Genomic DNA, 16197 nt, shown 5'->3' on the forward strand with positions numbered 1-16197 from the left:
GGATTACGGAATATACGATTCGTCCTATTGTGTAATTAACAAAATTTATTAAAATACAAATAAATGCTTGTTTACGTAATCTTTTAGTGAACGCTCGACTAATTTCAGGCATGACCGGGACCCACAATCACAGTTTTCATGAGGAGTGATTTATATGATAGTGGTTCTACGACGTCGTAAACTGGGCCAGTGTACTAAGATGAATGAAAGCTGTGTACCTCCTGCGCCTCCTGTTCGATCCGCTGGTAAGTGAGCGTGGCGAGGTCGTCCCTGTCGGTCGGGGGCGCGGGGCGCGGCGCAGCGGGCGCGGCGGCGGCGCGCGCCTCCAGCGCCTGCCATACTTCCTCGCGCTGCTGCAGTCGCTCCCGCTCTCTGCACGAAGAATACACATATTAAACATAGCTGTTGCTTCAAGAAATATGTGACTGAGTTTGTGGCTACCAAATACTTGATTTATATACGTGGTTTTTATTAGAAAAGATGGACAAACGAGAAAACGTATCACACAATAGGAAGCAATCGGTGCCGCCTACAGACACTTAACCAAGAGGATTTACAACTGTCTTTCTTGCCTCTAAACAAGATGAAGCTTCTAATCTGATAACCTCATTCACAGGGCGAATCACAGCACCGGTTTTCTGTATCGCCGTAGTGTCACTCCGGTATTATTAGCTCATTTAAAAAGGAAAAGCTATTGTTCACAATGTTTTTAGGATGCAAACGCGTTCCCTTTGTAAGTTAAACGAATGAATTCCTTTACTTACTTCTGTTTCTCCTGCTTGTACTGCTGCGTGCATTCATCGAAGAGTTTCTGGTTCATCTCCATGAAGAGTTTGAGCGCGTTGTAGACGAGCCCGTGGATGGTCTTGTTCCAGTGGCTCTTGGTGTTGCGGTACAGCGAGGGGAACATGATGGGCAGGATGTGGGTCGCGTTGTCCGATATCAGGGACATTATATACTCGTTGTTCCAGTAGTACAGGGCGCGCTCTGCTACCTGCAATTATTGTGAAAATTCAGATGAGTAAGCAGATTCAGATGTTGTAATAATATCTGGTCTTTAGAACAAGTGAGAAGAAGATACAACTGGGATTTTAATAACATTACTTATAAATTTGTCCGACAACAAAATCACTGAACCAAAAGTCTAAAAGTCTTCTATGATTTTTTATGCATGGTCGCATATGCATACCGAGGTTAACAATAAACGAAGAAGAACAAAATATGTTCTTCTTCGTTTTGGGTATTGCTCTGAGAATTTTGTAACACTACAAACTCGCAATATTGAAAAAACTTAAGCCTTTGCAATATTTTCCAAATATATGCCAAAATCCACAATAACACTGCTCAACACCAATATATTTCAAATTTACAGTAATTTCACAACGTCTCCGTACCTGGAAGTGCGGGCTGGAGACGCACTTGGCGAGCTGCTTGAACAGCGGGTCCATGATCTTCTGGAACTCGGCCGGCTCGATCACGTCCAGGATCTCCTCCATCTCGTTCAGGAACATCACCTCCTTCGGCGAGTGAGTCTTCGGCCAGTACTTTAGTAGTGCCCTAGAAATTGAAAACGGAATTTGTAATTTATTTTGAACACTAACGGTCATGGAGGATGTATCATCGGTTGAGTATAAACGGTCAACTGTTTTTCTATATATTTGTCTGCTCTGGCGTTACGGGACCGATAATACGCGACGCATGTTCTGTCAGATATGAACTGACTCTGATTAGATCTCTACGTAAGATTTACGAGTTTTTGAGGTTTAGATCTGTTTAAAAGATGTACAAGATTATGTGATATCTACTTTATTTATTTGGGTTTGCGGTTTTGCGCAAGTGTAAGGTCGGTTCATATCTGACGGAACATGCGTCGCGTAACGCCAGAATAGTATAGAAAAAAAAAACACTTGACCGTTCACACTCATCCGATGATACGTTATTGCAAGCGATGATACGATCGACGTAAAAAATAAAACATAAATGCGCAAAATATTGTATTTACTTCATAATTTTGCGCAAAGTTGCGTAAACTGTTTTCTACAAGATTTTTATTTAATTCTAGAGCAGTAAGATATTGTGACGTACCTAACCACAGGCTGTGTGAGCGAGGGATCCTTCTCCAGGAACTGTACGACGCAGTAGGCGAGCTGCGGGTGGTACACTGACAGGGACTTCGCCTTGTGCAGCGGTAGTAGTACCTGGAATAAATAACATTATAATGATATTTTATGTCTTCAGTTTAATAGATCGTTTGGGGAGCAATATCATCCAATGATTTCTCCCGCCTTGGGCAAGGAATAGAGAGACTCTAATGACCAAAAACCACCCCGTTCTTACTCCTGCTTTTCGAGCAGGAAGAGATTGACATTATTTCTACGCTCAGAAGGCGGATTAAAAGGTAAATTTTTATTAGATAGCGCTGCTGGCCGGCTGAGAATTTGCAGAAAGAGTTTGGTATGCAGTTGCTATTGCTACACAAGCAAATACGGCTTTACGTGGTCAAGACTTAAGGAGTCAGCTAATTAGTTAAAAAGTATAATAATTCAATACAAACCCTCAATAAGAACAGTTTGTGTTCCTCTTTGAGCGGCAACGCGAACCCGTTGATGATGGAGCCAAGGATCTCCAGCAACTCCGCGATACCGTTGTGATGCTCCGTCTCGTAGATAAACCTGCACACGAAACGGAAAATATTGTCTTCTATATTACTGTTTCTTTCTAAATTCGCATTAGAGAGTATTCTAAGTAGTCATTTATGTCTCTGGTACGCGCCGGCCTTTAGTGTGTGTCCGGTGTTTTCATCGTTGTATCTACTGTAGATAAAATAAATATGGATTTTTGTTTCTGAGAACGAATCATGAAATCACCTCTGCAACTATACCTAAGTTTATTTGAACGTCAAACATTTTTGCAAAAGTAACAAATAATTTCTGCAAACGAATTATGAAAGCAACCAACTCTAAATAGATCACCTCTATTATTTATAGTTATGCGTCAATTCAGAAATTGGTTAAAAATATTCTCGTAATAACCATTTAGAATAATGAAATAAATAAATATAAATATGATTACTTCAGATCTTACATTTATGTTTTTCCTGAAATTATTGCTTTTAATTAACATACAGTTTTTTTCTCCCTCCCATTCCGCTGCAATTCCTGTAAGCCAGGATCTACAGTAGATACAACCATGAAAACACCGGAACACTGAAGTCCGGCGCGTCCCAGGGAAATGAATGACTGTCTTGGATCCCGCACGAAACAAATCAGAAGATGTTATTAGATATTATATAGAATGTATCAGTGGAATAACAGAGCACAATTATGTATTTTTTTTATCTATTTCATTACGTTTACACCTAGTTTAACTATCACATACACCCATAACATTTAAAATGAAATGTCACCTTCGCGCCTCTACTTGCCTCCATTATTAAATATTATCACGTGAATGGACATAGAGATGTAATTACTATTTATTATTGTCCGTCACGTTACCGTGTTTATAAATAGATGCGCCGCCATTCTGCATGATGGTCAGATGGTGTTACTCGTAAAATAGAAAATTATCAGAAGGTGCTTTACCGTTATGTCTTAGCGTGACATTGAATGTATGTATGTTCATAATGATAGTATTTAATTTGTATTTTTCTGGATAATCAGATTTATAAGTTTCTTCTACTATCTGTTTCATTTAACGTGACCCACTAAGATTTTGTCATGACTAGCATGAAGCAACTACAAAGAGGAGATCTCATAACTAACTGGATTTCCCTTTAAAATAATGCGTGACCCTTAACGCCCCTTACGTTACAATTCACGCCCCTTTCTATTTTTTATCTAGCAGTCTCATACTATAAAAATGTTGCTTATTGTCCACATTTTAATATGACACTTTCTGAGCATCGAGCATCATTGGGCTGCACCGTGTCTTTTTGTGTCACAGTGCACAATCGCGTTATGGCATCTCCTTTTTGTAGTTACTTTAAAATATCTGTGTCTATAGGAGTGGACACCTATTAAGCAATGCACATAACTAACATAGCTTCTCTATCGCTTATCAGCACATAGTCTAATGGGTACGGTTTCCTGTATACACAGAAACCAGTATAAACTGACCCTAAAATGTGTGGAAAGATCATACAAAGCGAGACCATGGTGTACTGGTATTGTATGGCTCGATATGTTGGCTTGTATACCAGATGTTATGAGTCGCCAATGTCGCCATTTTATTGACACAGTCGTAAAACTAACAACGCATACAATGGTACGTATTTCCTCGTTAAATGCATCTTTATCTGAGCATCTAATCTGTCCATTGTACTATTATCTCGTATCTTTAAAGGAGGTTCCATGTAATAAAGAGTTTTTAGTGTAAGGAGGTATGGTGTGTGAGTAAGTGATTCTAATTATATTTAAGAGTTTTAGCGTAAGGAAGTACAGCAGGATTTCTCGAGCATCTATGGTGAAATCTGCGATACATTGAATATTTTTGTCAAATATGTAAACGGGCATTTATTTATTTCTTTTTAGTTCTTATCTTTATGCATCATCATCTTCTTATAATTTATTATTGTTGGTGCTTTATGTTTAATCTAGAATTATTGGTCTGTGTGTGTGATTATTTATAAATACACTCAAGGTACTAGAGAAATCCCAAGTATGGGGTAAAATTATTGGTAAAAGAAAGTAAAGAGAGACTTACCTATAGAACACATTATTGATTTGTTTCCGTATGTACGCCCGCAGAACTAGGAACTTGCCGTATATCCTGTGTAGAGTCGTCTTTAGGAAGTCCCGCTCTCTTGGATCCTCGGAGTCAAATAGTTCTAGTAACTGTGGACAAGGAAATCCCAAGTTAATTACGCTTTAGTTTTAATATGACGTCACTTTTGATCAGAATGGTACGAAGAACCCTGCTTTCATCCCAAGTTTTTTGTGGTCAGTATATACAATAGGTCTTCTTCTTCTATTGTGTTTTATGGTGTCACTGGCAGTATTTTGAATGCTAAGGGCTGAAGTTCGAGCTCAATGGCATGCTGTTGGGAGTCAGAGCCTATGTCCAGCAGTGGACGAGAACTGGCTGATGATGTGTGAAATAAATGCTTACACATATGTTTACCCCCAGATCCTTAGTAAATATTGAAACTTTTGCACAAATATTTACAAGAAAATAATTTGTAACACACCTATTGATATTTGATACTATTGACAAAGAGGCTAAAGTTTTACAAAGGCTAAACTTGTTAGACTTCCAAAACAATATTTTTTCACAAATACATAGCTTTCTTTGAGCTTTTAACCTTCCTTGTTTATTGACCTCCTTTTAGGAGATCAAAGGTAAAAGTTTGTATTTGATATTTTGGTGATAAGTTATTATTAAATAAATTAATCGTTATTATTCACAAACAATTGATAAATAAATCGTTATACGAGTTACTATTTTTCTAAAATATTGTGCTATTCTATAAAGCTAAACTACTGATCAGATTTAACACAAAAAAAAAATTGTGTTGATTTGTTAAATAGTACATTTATTAAGGAACGCTATAGGCTATAAAACATGAGGCTATGACCAATAAGAGCGGGGTTATTCAGCAAATCAGTGTCTATTAGATAACTGAATATTTACATACAGTACAATACAATGCGCATATTATTATTGAATTTAAAACCATCATTGGTGCATCAAGTTTAAAATGAATAACTGACCTAGATCCATGCAACTACGTTTACATTTTCCCCTTACTTTATCCTTGAGTTTAGTACCTAATGACGATATTAACAGTAACTTTAATATTTTTTTAAACATTTTCATATAATTAAGCAACCAGTGAGCAAGTGTGGTGATTAATGCTCAAAAGTTCTTAGTATGAGACTGAGCCTTTGGTCAGCAGTCACCACTACTACCTGTACCAAACCAAACTTATGCGAATTGTGAAAAGTGAAATAAAATTTTAATTACTCTTTTCCTGTAAACACACAGCTGTCTTTAATTTGCTTTTTATGGTGGTTGCGGAATATTATCATTTATTTATACATTAAAACATTTAGCAGGAAACTGCTCCAAGAAATACATGGCAGTTTCACTTCACCGTTAGTATTTAAAAACCGCCTTTATACACAACAACATAAAGTTAAACTTACTTGTAAAACAAACTTCTGGTCGATATACTTCTTGGCGATGTTGGGCTGGAAGTCTGGAGACTCTAGTAGCCTTAGGAACAGTTCGTAGACTAGTTGTAGGTGTGGCCAGGCCGCTTCTAACGTGGGCTCGTCTTCTTCAGGGTCGAACTCCGCACCGTTCGGGTTCGACGAGGGCGGTAAAGTCCGGAATAAGTTTATCGCGAACTGCGGATGAAATGGTGTTCGTTAGTGGTGATGAAAATGTGATAATTACTATTATGTGATATTACTAAAAATCACGGTCCATGGAGCTTGTCTCCATAAATGTACATGAGATTACCAGTGTGTACATTTATGGAGGATAGCTCCATGGACTGTGGACTTTCTGTCCAAGGAAACCAAGTCCTATTTTCTTTGTCAGTACACAGCACAGATGTTTTCAGTCTTTTCATTCCGCTCGCATACATTTCACGCTTACATAGAGTATAGTTAATGAACATAAATATAAAAAAGCGTGTTAAATACTAGACAATCCCGCGAATTTTGTGCATGTATGTTTTTGCATGTGTTCTTTAATTCGTCCGGGGTCCGCTTCTAATCAGGAAAATAGTGGGTGGTAAGGCTGTGCTAAACTACCCCCACGGCTTTAACTATATAGGGATGTGTACTATTGTGTATGAATATGTTTGTTAATTTACTCCTAACAATAACAAATCAAAAAAAAGTAAAATTATCGAAATCGGTTCAGCTGTTTTCGAGATTTGCGCTTAGCAAAACATTCGGCGATTAATTTTTATTTTAAAGATATTGAAGTAGATACAAATAAATTGCTTTATTCATCAAGATTAAGATCTATTGCGATCGCTTTGTTTTCGTTTCGGATAATCTTAGATTGAAAATTAGTGCATCGGGTTATCGGTTTTGAGTTCAAAAAACTAGGCCAATGTCAGATAATAATTCTAATCAACAGTAGGCACTTAAAAAAGTAATAAAAAGATAAATTAAAGAGGTAATAAAGAATTGTTTTATAACTTCAAGTTCTCACTGCATCCAAAACATTAATATAACATAAAAAAAATGTATACTATATAATAACTGAAGTATTCTTCCTAAACTTATGCAATAAAGTGCACTTGAGACGCCAAGATGAAAAAACTATTAAAACAAAAAAGACTATTAAAAATCCAAAACATTTTTAACTTCGAGATACTAAAATATCCAATCAGACCACGTACAACTAACTCTTTTTACTACATAAATATGAACACACACTCACCAAAATAATATTTTTTTAATTGTTTTTGTCTATTTGTCCCGGCTAATCACTGAAATGGCTGGAGCGATTCTGACGCGACCTTTATTGGCGGGTAGCTGATATAAACCAAAATATTTTTTGTCTGTAACTTACGGCACATTCCAATAACCTACCAATCGGTAGATTATTTATTGGAATGCGCCGTAAGTTACACCTTAGACTACTTTCATTAGTAGATAATAAAGTCCGTAAATCAACGAGAGCGAAGCCGCGGTCATCACCATTAGTTTTCAATAAGATGTATCAGTAGGAACACATGACCACTTTCGTACTGCCATATCCGAGACATCTTTATTGAGCATACATAAACAATTTGTCTGTAAGCGATGAAATCCCATTCAATGCCCGCGCCATTGTCTCGCCAGAATTCAATTGGACATATAAATTAAACTGATATAGAGATTTGTACATAAATATATCTATATGTGCCCACTGGAAGTGTATAGCAGATTTGTGTCATTGAAGGAGGAAAACGATGAAGTTAGATGAAGGGGAAAATCTTAGTTACTTTGAATGTGTGAGAAAATAGTAGAAATCTAAGAAACCGCGGTTTACTCACGTACATTAATAGAGAAAAGCTCTATTAGTTTCGAGTCAAAGAGGGACTCTTCATAAGCAGCGTGCGTAGATGCGACGCCGTCGCGCGGTTCGAAACTAATAGAGGTTACCTCTATTAATGTACGTGAGTAAACCGTGATTTTTTAGTTAATTTAGTATGTCTCACGATAGTTATTATAAACATAGTAGAAATCTGTATTCCTTACTATTTAGTTTAATTAATCAAAAACTTAATGAATTCGTAAATAGAGGTAAAGGGCTAATTTGGTTCATAATTAGATCTCTCTACTCTACACATCGATTTTAATCCAATAGAGAACTAGACAGATGTTAGTGAAAGCTAATAAATATTCCACATAGTAAAACCTTGGCCTTCCAAATGTTCAAGGGCCCTCAGTAATAATAAATGATTGTGGGGGGTTCCACTCCACGTTCTTACGTGGACTTGTATCGCCCTTGACCTATCACTAGTTTGAAGAGCAACATTGGAGTACAAATGACTTCCAGTAAGTAGGTAACTAGTACAATTGTGCTAACTAAGAAACTAGCTTATTCTCAAATACTAAACTAACTAAACTCCGGTTTGAAGCAGGAGTAGAACTCATCATATTGTCAGACTCTCATTGACTAAAACATCCCAAGGTGGTCTGTCAGAACTTGGGTGAACCCAAGGCATTGGATGATTAATCGAAAAAGAGGATAATTATGGAAAATTCTAAAAACAGAAAGACTTTTTCTTATCGGGAAACCTCCAATACTGCAATAACCCTCAACAAACACCGCTCCAATCCAGCAATTAACTTACCATTAAAAATAATATTTTAAATCCTACGTCGTATGATATATTTCATAACGTCAATACAAAAAACACACAAAAGTATAAGACAATAAAAACCTACCAATTCTACATTCAACAGCCTCACCCTAAATACTTCCGCAAACAATTCCCTTTGTCGAATGCACTTAAGCGAGAATCTTCGGATACTTTCCAAACAAAACCGTAGGGTAGTTAAAAGAAGAAAAAAAGTCAAATTAATGTGGAAATTTTAAGCCCGGACATTTCTGGGGTCTTGGAAAACAATCCTTGGTTCATGAAGCAAGGCTCCCGGACTTTCAATGTTCATTGTGTGTCAGTTACTTACATAAAAGTGAAGGACCTTTCCTCAATTTTGTGTTAAGAATATAAAGAAGTATGTTAATAAGAGATCAATGATTTACTTTCTTTATTTTGTTTTAGAAGTCTTTCGGTTTTGTTTTTTTAATTTACGGAGATTAGCTAACACAATACGTCGAATTCGGTTGTAGATAATTGAGTTTTTTTATGGTATAAGCCGGTAAACGAGCGGTAAACACCATGGACACCCGAGACACCAGAGGCGTTACAAGTGCGTTGCTGGGGGCTTAGATATTTAAGTGTTGTTGGGGATTTAAGGATTGGGAAGGGTGTTAATTGGACCTCTAGTAACCTCACTCACACAACGAAACACACGTAACGTTGTTTCACGTCGGTTTTCTGTGAGGTATGTATTATGACTAAACTGCATCCAACCCGAAAATTGTACCCAAGTTTCCAGCTTTGTATTTTTACACCAAACAATATACAATAAATACTAATACTTTCTCATACATTAAACAAATTCACCATTTTAAAACTCCTTCATACAGTAAAAAAAGAATCCAGAAAATTCTAAAGCAAAATATATCCTTGCTCGGTCGTTAAGATTAAAAATATTCATCGCAAGATACCCTTAGAATGTCTAGAGCGGCTTATCTATTCTACAGGGGAGCCAATCTTGGATCTCGGTGTTCAAGCTAAGGAGCTGTCGTAAGCTTATCTGTTTCAAAGGCGTTACTGGCATTGTGAGACGTTCAGCTCATCACGACGTTGAGGGCTGATTGAAAATTGTAATACGGAATAAATTTATGGCTTCTTTTTTAAGAACTATGTAATTGAGGAGATTTTTCTCATCGATCTAAAGAATCTTAAACACCATAAGCAACAGAAAAGCAGAGAAGAAAAAGATCAAGGGACGGTAGTGGACGATAAGACCAGTTCTAAACATCAAACCCAATTCAGATTATTTTTTATTACTTCCTAATAATACTTATTTTGATTATGACTTAAAACCCCCTAAGGGCAACCGAAACTTCACCACATCAAAAGACAACGTATAAAGCAGAGTAATAAAGACCCTACAAAAAGAAAAAATGAAACAGAATAAGAACCACTTACCATATTAACCGCCTCAGGGTATATAGGTTCAGTAATAACGCCTCTTTGTGACGTCACGTATTCCACCATTTCCAGGAGTGCTGCCCTTTTGACCTCCTTCCATTTGAGGTCGGAGAGGGGCTCGTCCGCGAAGTCGAAGAGAAGACAGCATTGCTGCAGCTTCTGAACGAACAGCTGTTCACGCTCCGCCGCTGGTGCATCTGGTGGTAGAAGAGACATTCAGTGAAGAGGATTGTTATTGAGAAGAGTTTTAGTTACGCAGATCACGTTTGATTAGACATATTTTTCATATTTTAATTTGGTTTCGGAAGAAAATCTACCATTTTTACACCTGCAGATAACTTACTAAAAGAGCGTGACGAATATTTTGAAAAATGCAGACCTTTAATAAGCTAATTCAAGCCTAAATCTCTATCTGATATATATAGAGGTACAAACTACTGTATGCAAATCGCAATAAAGTTTAATGTACAACAACAACAACAGTTTTTGCAGAGCTAAAGTTTTAAATGACTAGAATAAAATATTTTAATCAAACTTTAATAATACGCAAACTTTTAAACAAGCTATGAAAAACTTAAACGGTTTTCATCATTTTTCTAAAAGAATTTTATAAACAGCTATCTGGTCCGGCGAACTTTGGACCATCTTAGTACAAACTATCAGATAATTTTAATAAATTAAAATATGTAAGTAAATATTTGGTTCAACGAGACAAGCCAAGCCAAAGAAGAGTAGCTAAAGGTTGGAATTTTCAATTCAGTTACATTTGAAACTTGTAACTGCTTCAAATTCACAACACATTACCCACAGAATTAAACTTTAAACACGTAACAACAACTGTCAAACTAGTTTCCAAGCTTTCGGGCACAAGTAAATTAATATTGAAAGGGAAATTACTGTGATCTGCTGTTTGAATCGGTAATTGTAACAACATTTCTCAGAAGCAACCTAGAACATTACGTCAAAATCAATCAATAGCTGTTTGTCATAGATATATGGATTCTTCTGTAGGTATATGCAAGTGGCACTGGAAACGACTTCTAAATTCCTTTATTAGCAAAATTGCGAAACTCAGTGAGGGATTAAAGGAAGATTTGGTGAAGTTTTAGCATCTTCAAACACAATGACCCATAGAATAAAACAAAACAGCTAAGATACGCACAAAACGAAGGCTTTCTCCACTTGAGGGCCAGAGTAAAGTATTCCAAGATTTACGACTCAATATTCAAGCAAAAAGAACAATAGTTTAAGTAAAGAGACGGTTTTGCCAACAATTCAGTGCTTCTTTTCGTAATAAATTTGTCACCCGCACCAGACACCCTTGCAAGGGGGCCGCTGAGTAATGTCCCGAGTGCGTGCCCCAAAGAAACAAAAGGGGACATTTAAATAGCTGACGAAACTCGAAAGATCCTTACTTGTACACGGTTAAAAGAAAATCGTAGGAAACTCCTCGATTTTTTCCTTCCATCGCACAATTTCGTGAAAGTGTAAAAGCTTCAAATTAGGGACCGGGATCCCAGTAATGGCTCTGAGGTTTTCGCGCATTATACAATAAAAAGTAAAGTGGTCATAGTACTATAAGGAAGTCAGGGTGAAATTTAATTATTTAGAAAGCTAGTCCACGGTATAAATATTATCTTCAAGATTGGATTGATCTGCGACACGAGTCAATAGCAAGGTCACTTGGATTGTTTTTCTATTAAAGTGTTTACATGTTTTTCTCACAGAAGCATTCTGATTAATGGCTGTGTAGCACGGTAGGATTTATACTAGTTTCCTACTGTTAGACACGGTTCTAGAACTTGATTTCAATTACCATCCCATCTCTCAAGATCATCACATCTAAGGAATTGTGATATCAATATAAATTTTGCTTCATTATACCACGGCTAGTACGGAATGTACTTATGGCTTATCAGATGTGTAATTGGTACGTATAGTTAAATGTTTTCAAGGCTACTGTGATATCAGCATGAGGTCATGTACCTATGTCAACAGAACTTAGTTGTTTAGGCTTAGTTTATAGCGAGTAAATCTTCAACCAGACCGTCAACATTACGCTTCGTTATTTCAGTTATACGTTCCTAACATTACTGGTGAACGATTCACCTAACATTACTTATAAACATATCTTTTCAAATGTCTAAACCTTGTATACAACGTTCCTTCGAAATGATATGAGCAAAATGTTCTATGATTCTGTTGATGAGTACAAACAGCTCACTGGAATAGGCAAATGACCTCGTCGCGTTAATTTTACTCATTAGCGAAACAAAAAGGCCGCTCTATAGCAGTTTCAGAAGCTGTCCCTGTGTTGTAGGCAATAATAGCGCGTTGCATGAGTTTTCGCTGGTACTGCGGTGCAGGGCGCAAGGACGTCGCAATACATTTCCCATGGCACACATACAGCACGGGGCCGGCCGCTGGCCGCCGATGGGTCGATATATTTCTGCGGCGTTTTCGCCATTTCCTCTACGTCTATAGTATATGTGTACGCACGTCATATAGCCAATAACTAGTTTCAGTGATTCAGCCGCATTGTTTCGGGTCGGTGAGTCCGATTAGTTTCTTCAAGGCTGACAGTGATGAGGTGTGGGCGACTACTGGGTATCGATACTATAGCGTAGTTTAGGTATCTGCGACGCACGTGAACGTGATAATGTATTGAAAAACGTCTTCTTCGACGCAGTTTGTTTAGGTTTACGTTCAATTCAATAACTATAAACCACAAATAGACGCGGGTATTTCGCACGCGGATGCCGAAACTTTGCAAACACTGGAGGTTTGTAAACATATTAAGAATCTTCTGGTTTCACCGCGTTTGATGTCCGTTATCTGCAAAGGCAACACGGGGGCATTGTTGATGTTACCGACGAACCTTTCAGCGGGGGGAGCTGCACCATCAAACTTTCCTTATCGGCATTTGGTATCGGCGTGGGGCGCTCGGGCGAGACAGCGGCCGCGGCGGGGGGCGGCGGGCTGCGCGCGTCAGGCGGCGAGGGCGCCTTCTGCTGCGGGCCCTGGCCCTCCATGCCGGAGCCGGCGAACAGCGCGAACCGGAAAGCCCGCGCAACGTCCGACACGCTCTCGGAGCGCTTGGTGGCCGCTTGGTTGGCGACGAGATCCAAGCCCGAGTGGAACGACGGAGACTTTGGGATTCCGAGCGGCGAGACGGCGCGACGCGGTTTGCTCTCAGCGGCGGCGAACATCGCGCGAGAGGGCGCGCGCGCGGCCGGCCCGGCGTGGACCATCGCAGGCGGCGGCCGGCAGCGGCATCCGAGCGGAGGCCCGGCAGCGCCGGGACCGGTGCGAGCTGCGGGGGCGGCCGGACTGCCACGCGCCGGTCTCTGCCGCGGACAAGTACTGACGGCGCCGCACGTGCGCGCGCACTCCCGCCGCACCCCGCTCGCGCCCCAGGCGCTCTATACAACCTCAGCTAGGGTTGTCAACTCACTATATACACCATTTACATAATGGCTACATGGATTGTTACTGCAATACAATAACTCCTACACACGAGAGTGCGTCTCAATAGTTGATTGCGTCTGTGCCTCGAGCACTCTCGTAATGGAGTAACGTTAGTTACCGGAAGCAACACCGAGAGCACAGAGTAGTAATGACGCAGATTCTGATTAGATTGTGCCAGCCCTATAGATATTACGACGATTTCACAAGTCGAAGAGGTCGGGGGTCGCGATCGCGTCACTTCATGAGGAACAGTAAACAAATGTACTGTTACGCGATAACCGAATGCGTAAGATTACAAACACTGCCTACTGATATACAAAATGTGGTAAGTAAACATTAATCAGCTGTTGGGTCGTTATCTTTATTGATAAACGTCTCAACAGTTTGGTAATTAAATTAAAATATTAGGATAAAGAGCACGAAACATTTGCGCCAATATTTGATAACCCAGCAACCGGACTGATGTGTAAATTGCAAATTGCCAGAACGACCGAACACAGTCGGCGACGTTTTTCTGGGAAAGTGGAAAAATAACAAGGGGTTCGCAAGGGTAAGTTTGTTTGGGTGTACCGCGGTAGAGACCGGCCGTTCTGGCAGGGGGTGGCATCCTTGTGCCAGACTGGTGCGCTCTCCCCTGCACCATCGATCGTTTAATTGACTTTAATTTGTCTGACTCACTTCCTAGATTGTTATCAAGAAAGTGGATTGTTAAATTAAAAAACAGATTCAGTTAAATTGGTATCGTGATGAACTCTGTGGCCTTATTTATAGGTACTTCTGGTTTAAACCACCATAACTTTTAGGGGAAAATAGTCTTACAGTTTTCAGTAATAAAGATTATATTAGCTACACAACTGGTAATGAATTTAAAATTGAAGTAGGGGTTTGGATCTGGACTCTAACCGCCCGAGATTTGCGCGAAAATTTACGTTTTCATTGGGTGTAAATTTCGTTCAATATCGAAGCTGCTGAGAGCGTTTGAAAATGTTTTATTACATTACATTTAAAGCTTTATTAATTATGCAGTAAACGCTACATTATGAAGGGTTTTAGCATAGTTTAAAACTCGGATGTTTTTTATGAAGATTAGTATGTATTTTAGCAAGAACATTGATTAGATTTTCATGTATACGTTTAATTTGAAGACCCGTTACTAGTTCAACCACCCATCACCGATTAACTAATACAAAAGGAAAATGTAGTTTCCTTGAAACATCTCTATCTACATTAAATCTCATTATTTTCCGTACCTTAGCAATAAGGTAAAAGAAACAGTTTTCCTAGTAATACTTTATTTTCCCTCGTCGTAACTCTTTTCTAAATTAGGAAAGCAGTTATCTGTTCCGTTTGGGGGTCTTAGGGGGGCTTAGCGACGAGGGGATGTAAGGATATGAGCGACGGCATTTATGCACCATCACGGTAGCCAATGTGGGGTGGGGATTGTGGGGCATATAAAACGTAGTCATTATGGGTTATGCTATGAATGATCGATGCAGTTTAGACGCTGTTTCATTTATGGATTTTTTCGTAGACAAAGCAATCAAATCTTTTTTCTTTATCATATTTTATTTAAGACAGAAGAACAAGATTGAATGTTTTTACAAAAGTGCTGTAAGTCCATTTGGTTTGAGTACAACAAGTAGAAGTACGGGTAACATTTTAATTTTCATTAGCCTATCGGTCCGTAGACTGTTTCACCTTGACTTTAAGCGATAATTTAACGACCAAATACGTACGTAACATTTCAATTAGTCACATGTTAGTATTGTCGACGAGTTTAAAACTGAATGATATATTTCCAACGGTTTACAATATGCATAATTAGGATAATTTTGTCTTGAAGGACTCAATTTTATGATTAATGTAAATTAAGTTTATAACGAGCTATAAATATGCATTGGTTTCAATGGGTAAGGGAATTTGACTTGTCTAAAAATTGTACTTCTACGGAGACGAAAACATCTTTTGACGAATAATGCCTGATAAAGAGATGACAAAGGAGGACAAATACCAACTTTTATACTTCGTGTTAGACTGGTAAATGAGCAGACGGATCATTTGATGGTAAGCAATCGCCGCCGCCCATGGACACCTTAAACAGCAGAGGCGCTACAAGTTACCGGCCTTTTGAGAGGAATTTTAGGTTGTGATACCTGCCGGAGTAAAGGCGAAGGAGGACAAAAACCAAGTTTTATATTTAGTTTTTTCTTAGTAGAATTCTAAATTGACATAAGAGTCTTCTTTAAATATCAAGACCAAATAACCTTATGCCCTTTTAAAACCATTAACCTTATCTTCTGTCAATATACTACCTAAGTACTTCGCCCAGAACATCGTAAAACGTATTACGATACTAGGAACTACGTGAAAAATATTTTCAGCCAGCATTTATGATGTTACGGCATTTTTATACATTTCAAGATGGCTGGTTTTTATTGTTGTCATGGAGTATTGGGAAATGGAGTACCAATTTATGCAGGGAACAAATTGAAAGT

The 16197-nt window shown here is 38.5% G+C and overlaps 1 protein-coding gene across 3 annotated transcripts in view; it reads right to left on the reverse strand.

Moving 5' to 3' along the window:
- The window catches only part of LOC118275272 (serine/threonine-protein phosphatase 2A 56 kDa regulatory subunit gamma isoform), a 44547-nt gene that overhangs the window by 3366 nt on the left and 24984 nt on the right, over window positions 1-16197 (reverse strand). For all 3 annotated transcript variants that reach the window (XM_035593175.2, XM_035593176.2, XM_035593174.2), the window contains 8 exons: window positions 10232-10431; window positions 6147-6350; window positions 4705-4835; window positions 2555-2672; window positions 2086-2198; window positions 1395-1557; window positions 765-994; window positions 219-372 (listed from right to left, as the gene is read on the reverse strand). In XM_035593175.2, the coding sequence (XP_035449068.1) occupies window positions 219-372; window positions 765-994; window positions 1395-1557; window positions 2086-2198; window positions 2555-2672; window positions 4705-4835; window positions 6147-6350; window positions 10232-10431 (1313 nt within the window). The remainder of the gene's footprint in view (window positions 1-218; window positions 373-764; window positions 995-1394; window positions 1558-2085; window positions 2199-2554; window positions 2673-4704; window positions 4836-6146; window positions 6351-10231; window positions 10432-16197) is intronic.

Source organism: Spodoptera frugiperda, chromosome 8 (assembly GCF_023101765.2).
Source record: "Spodoptera frugiperda isolate SF20-4 chromosome 8, AGI-APGP_CSIRO_Sfru_2.0, whole genome shotgun sequence".
Lineage (NCBI taxonomy): Eukaryota > Metazoa > Arthropoda > Insecta > Lepidoptera > Noctuidae > Spodoptera > Spodoptera frugiperda.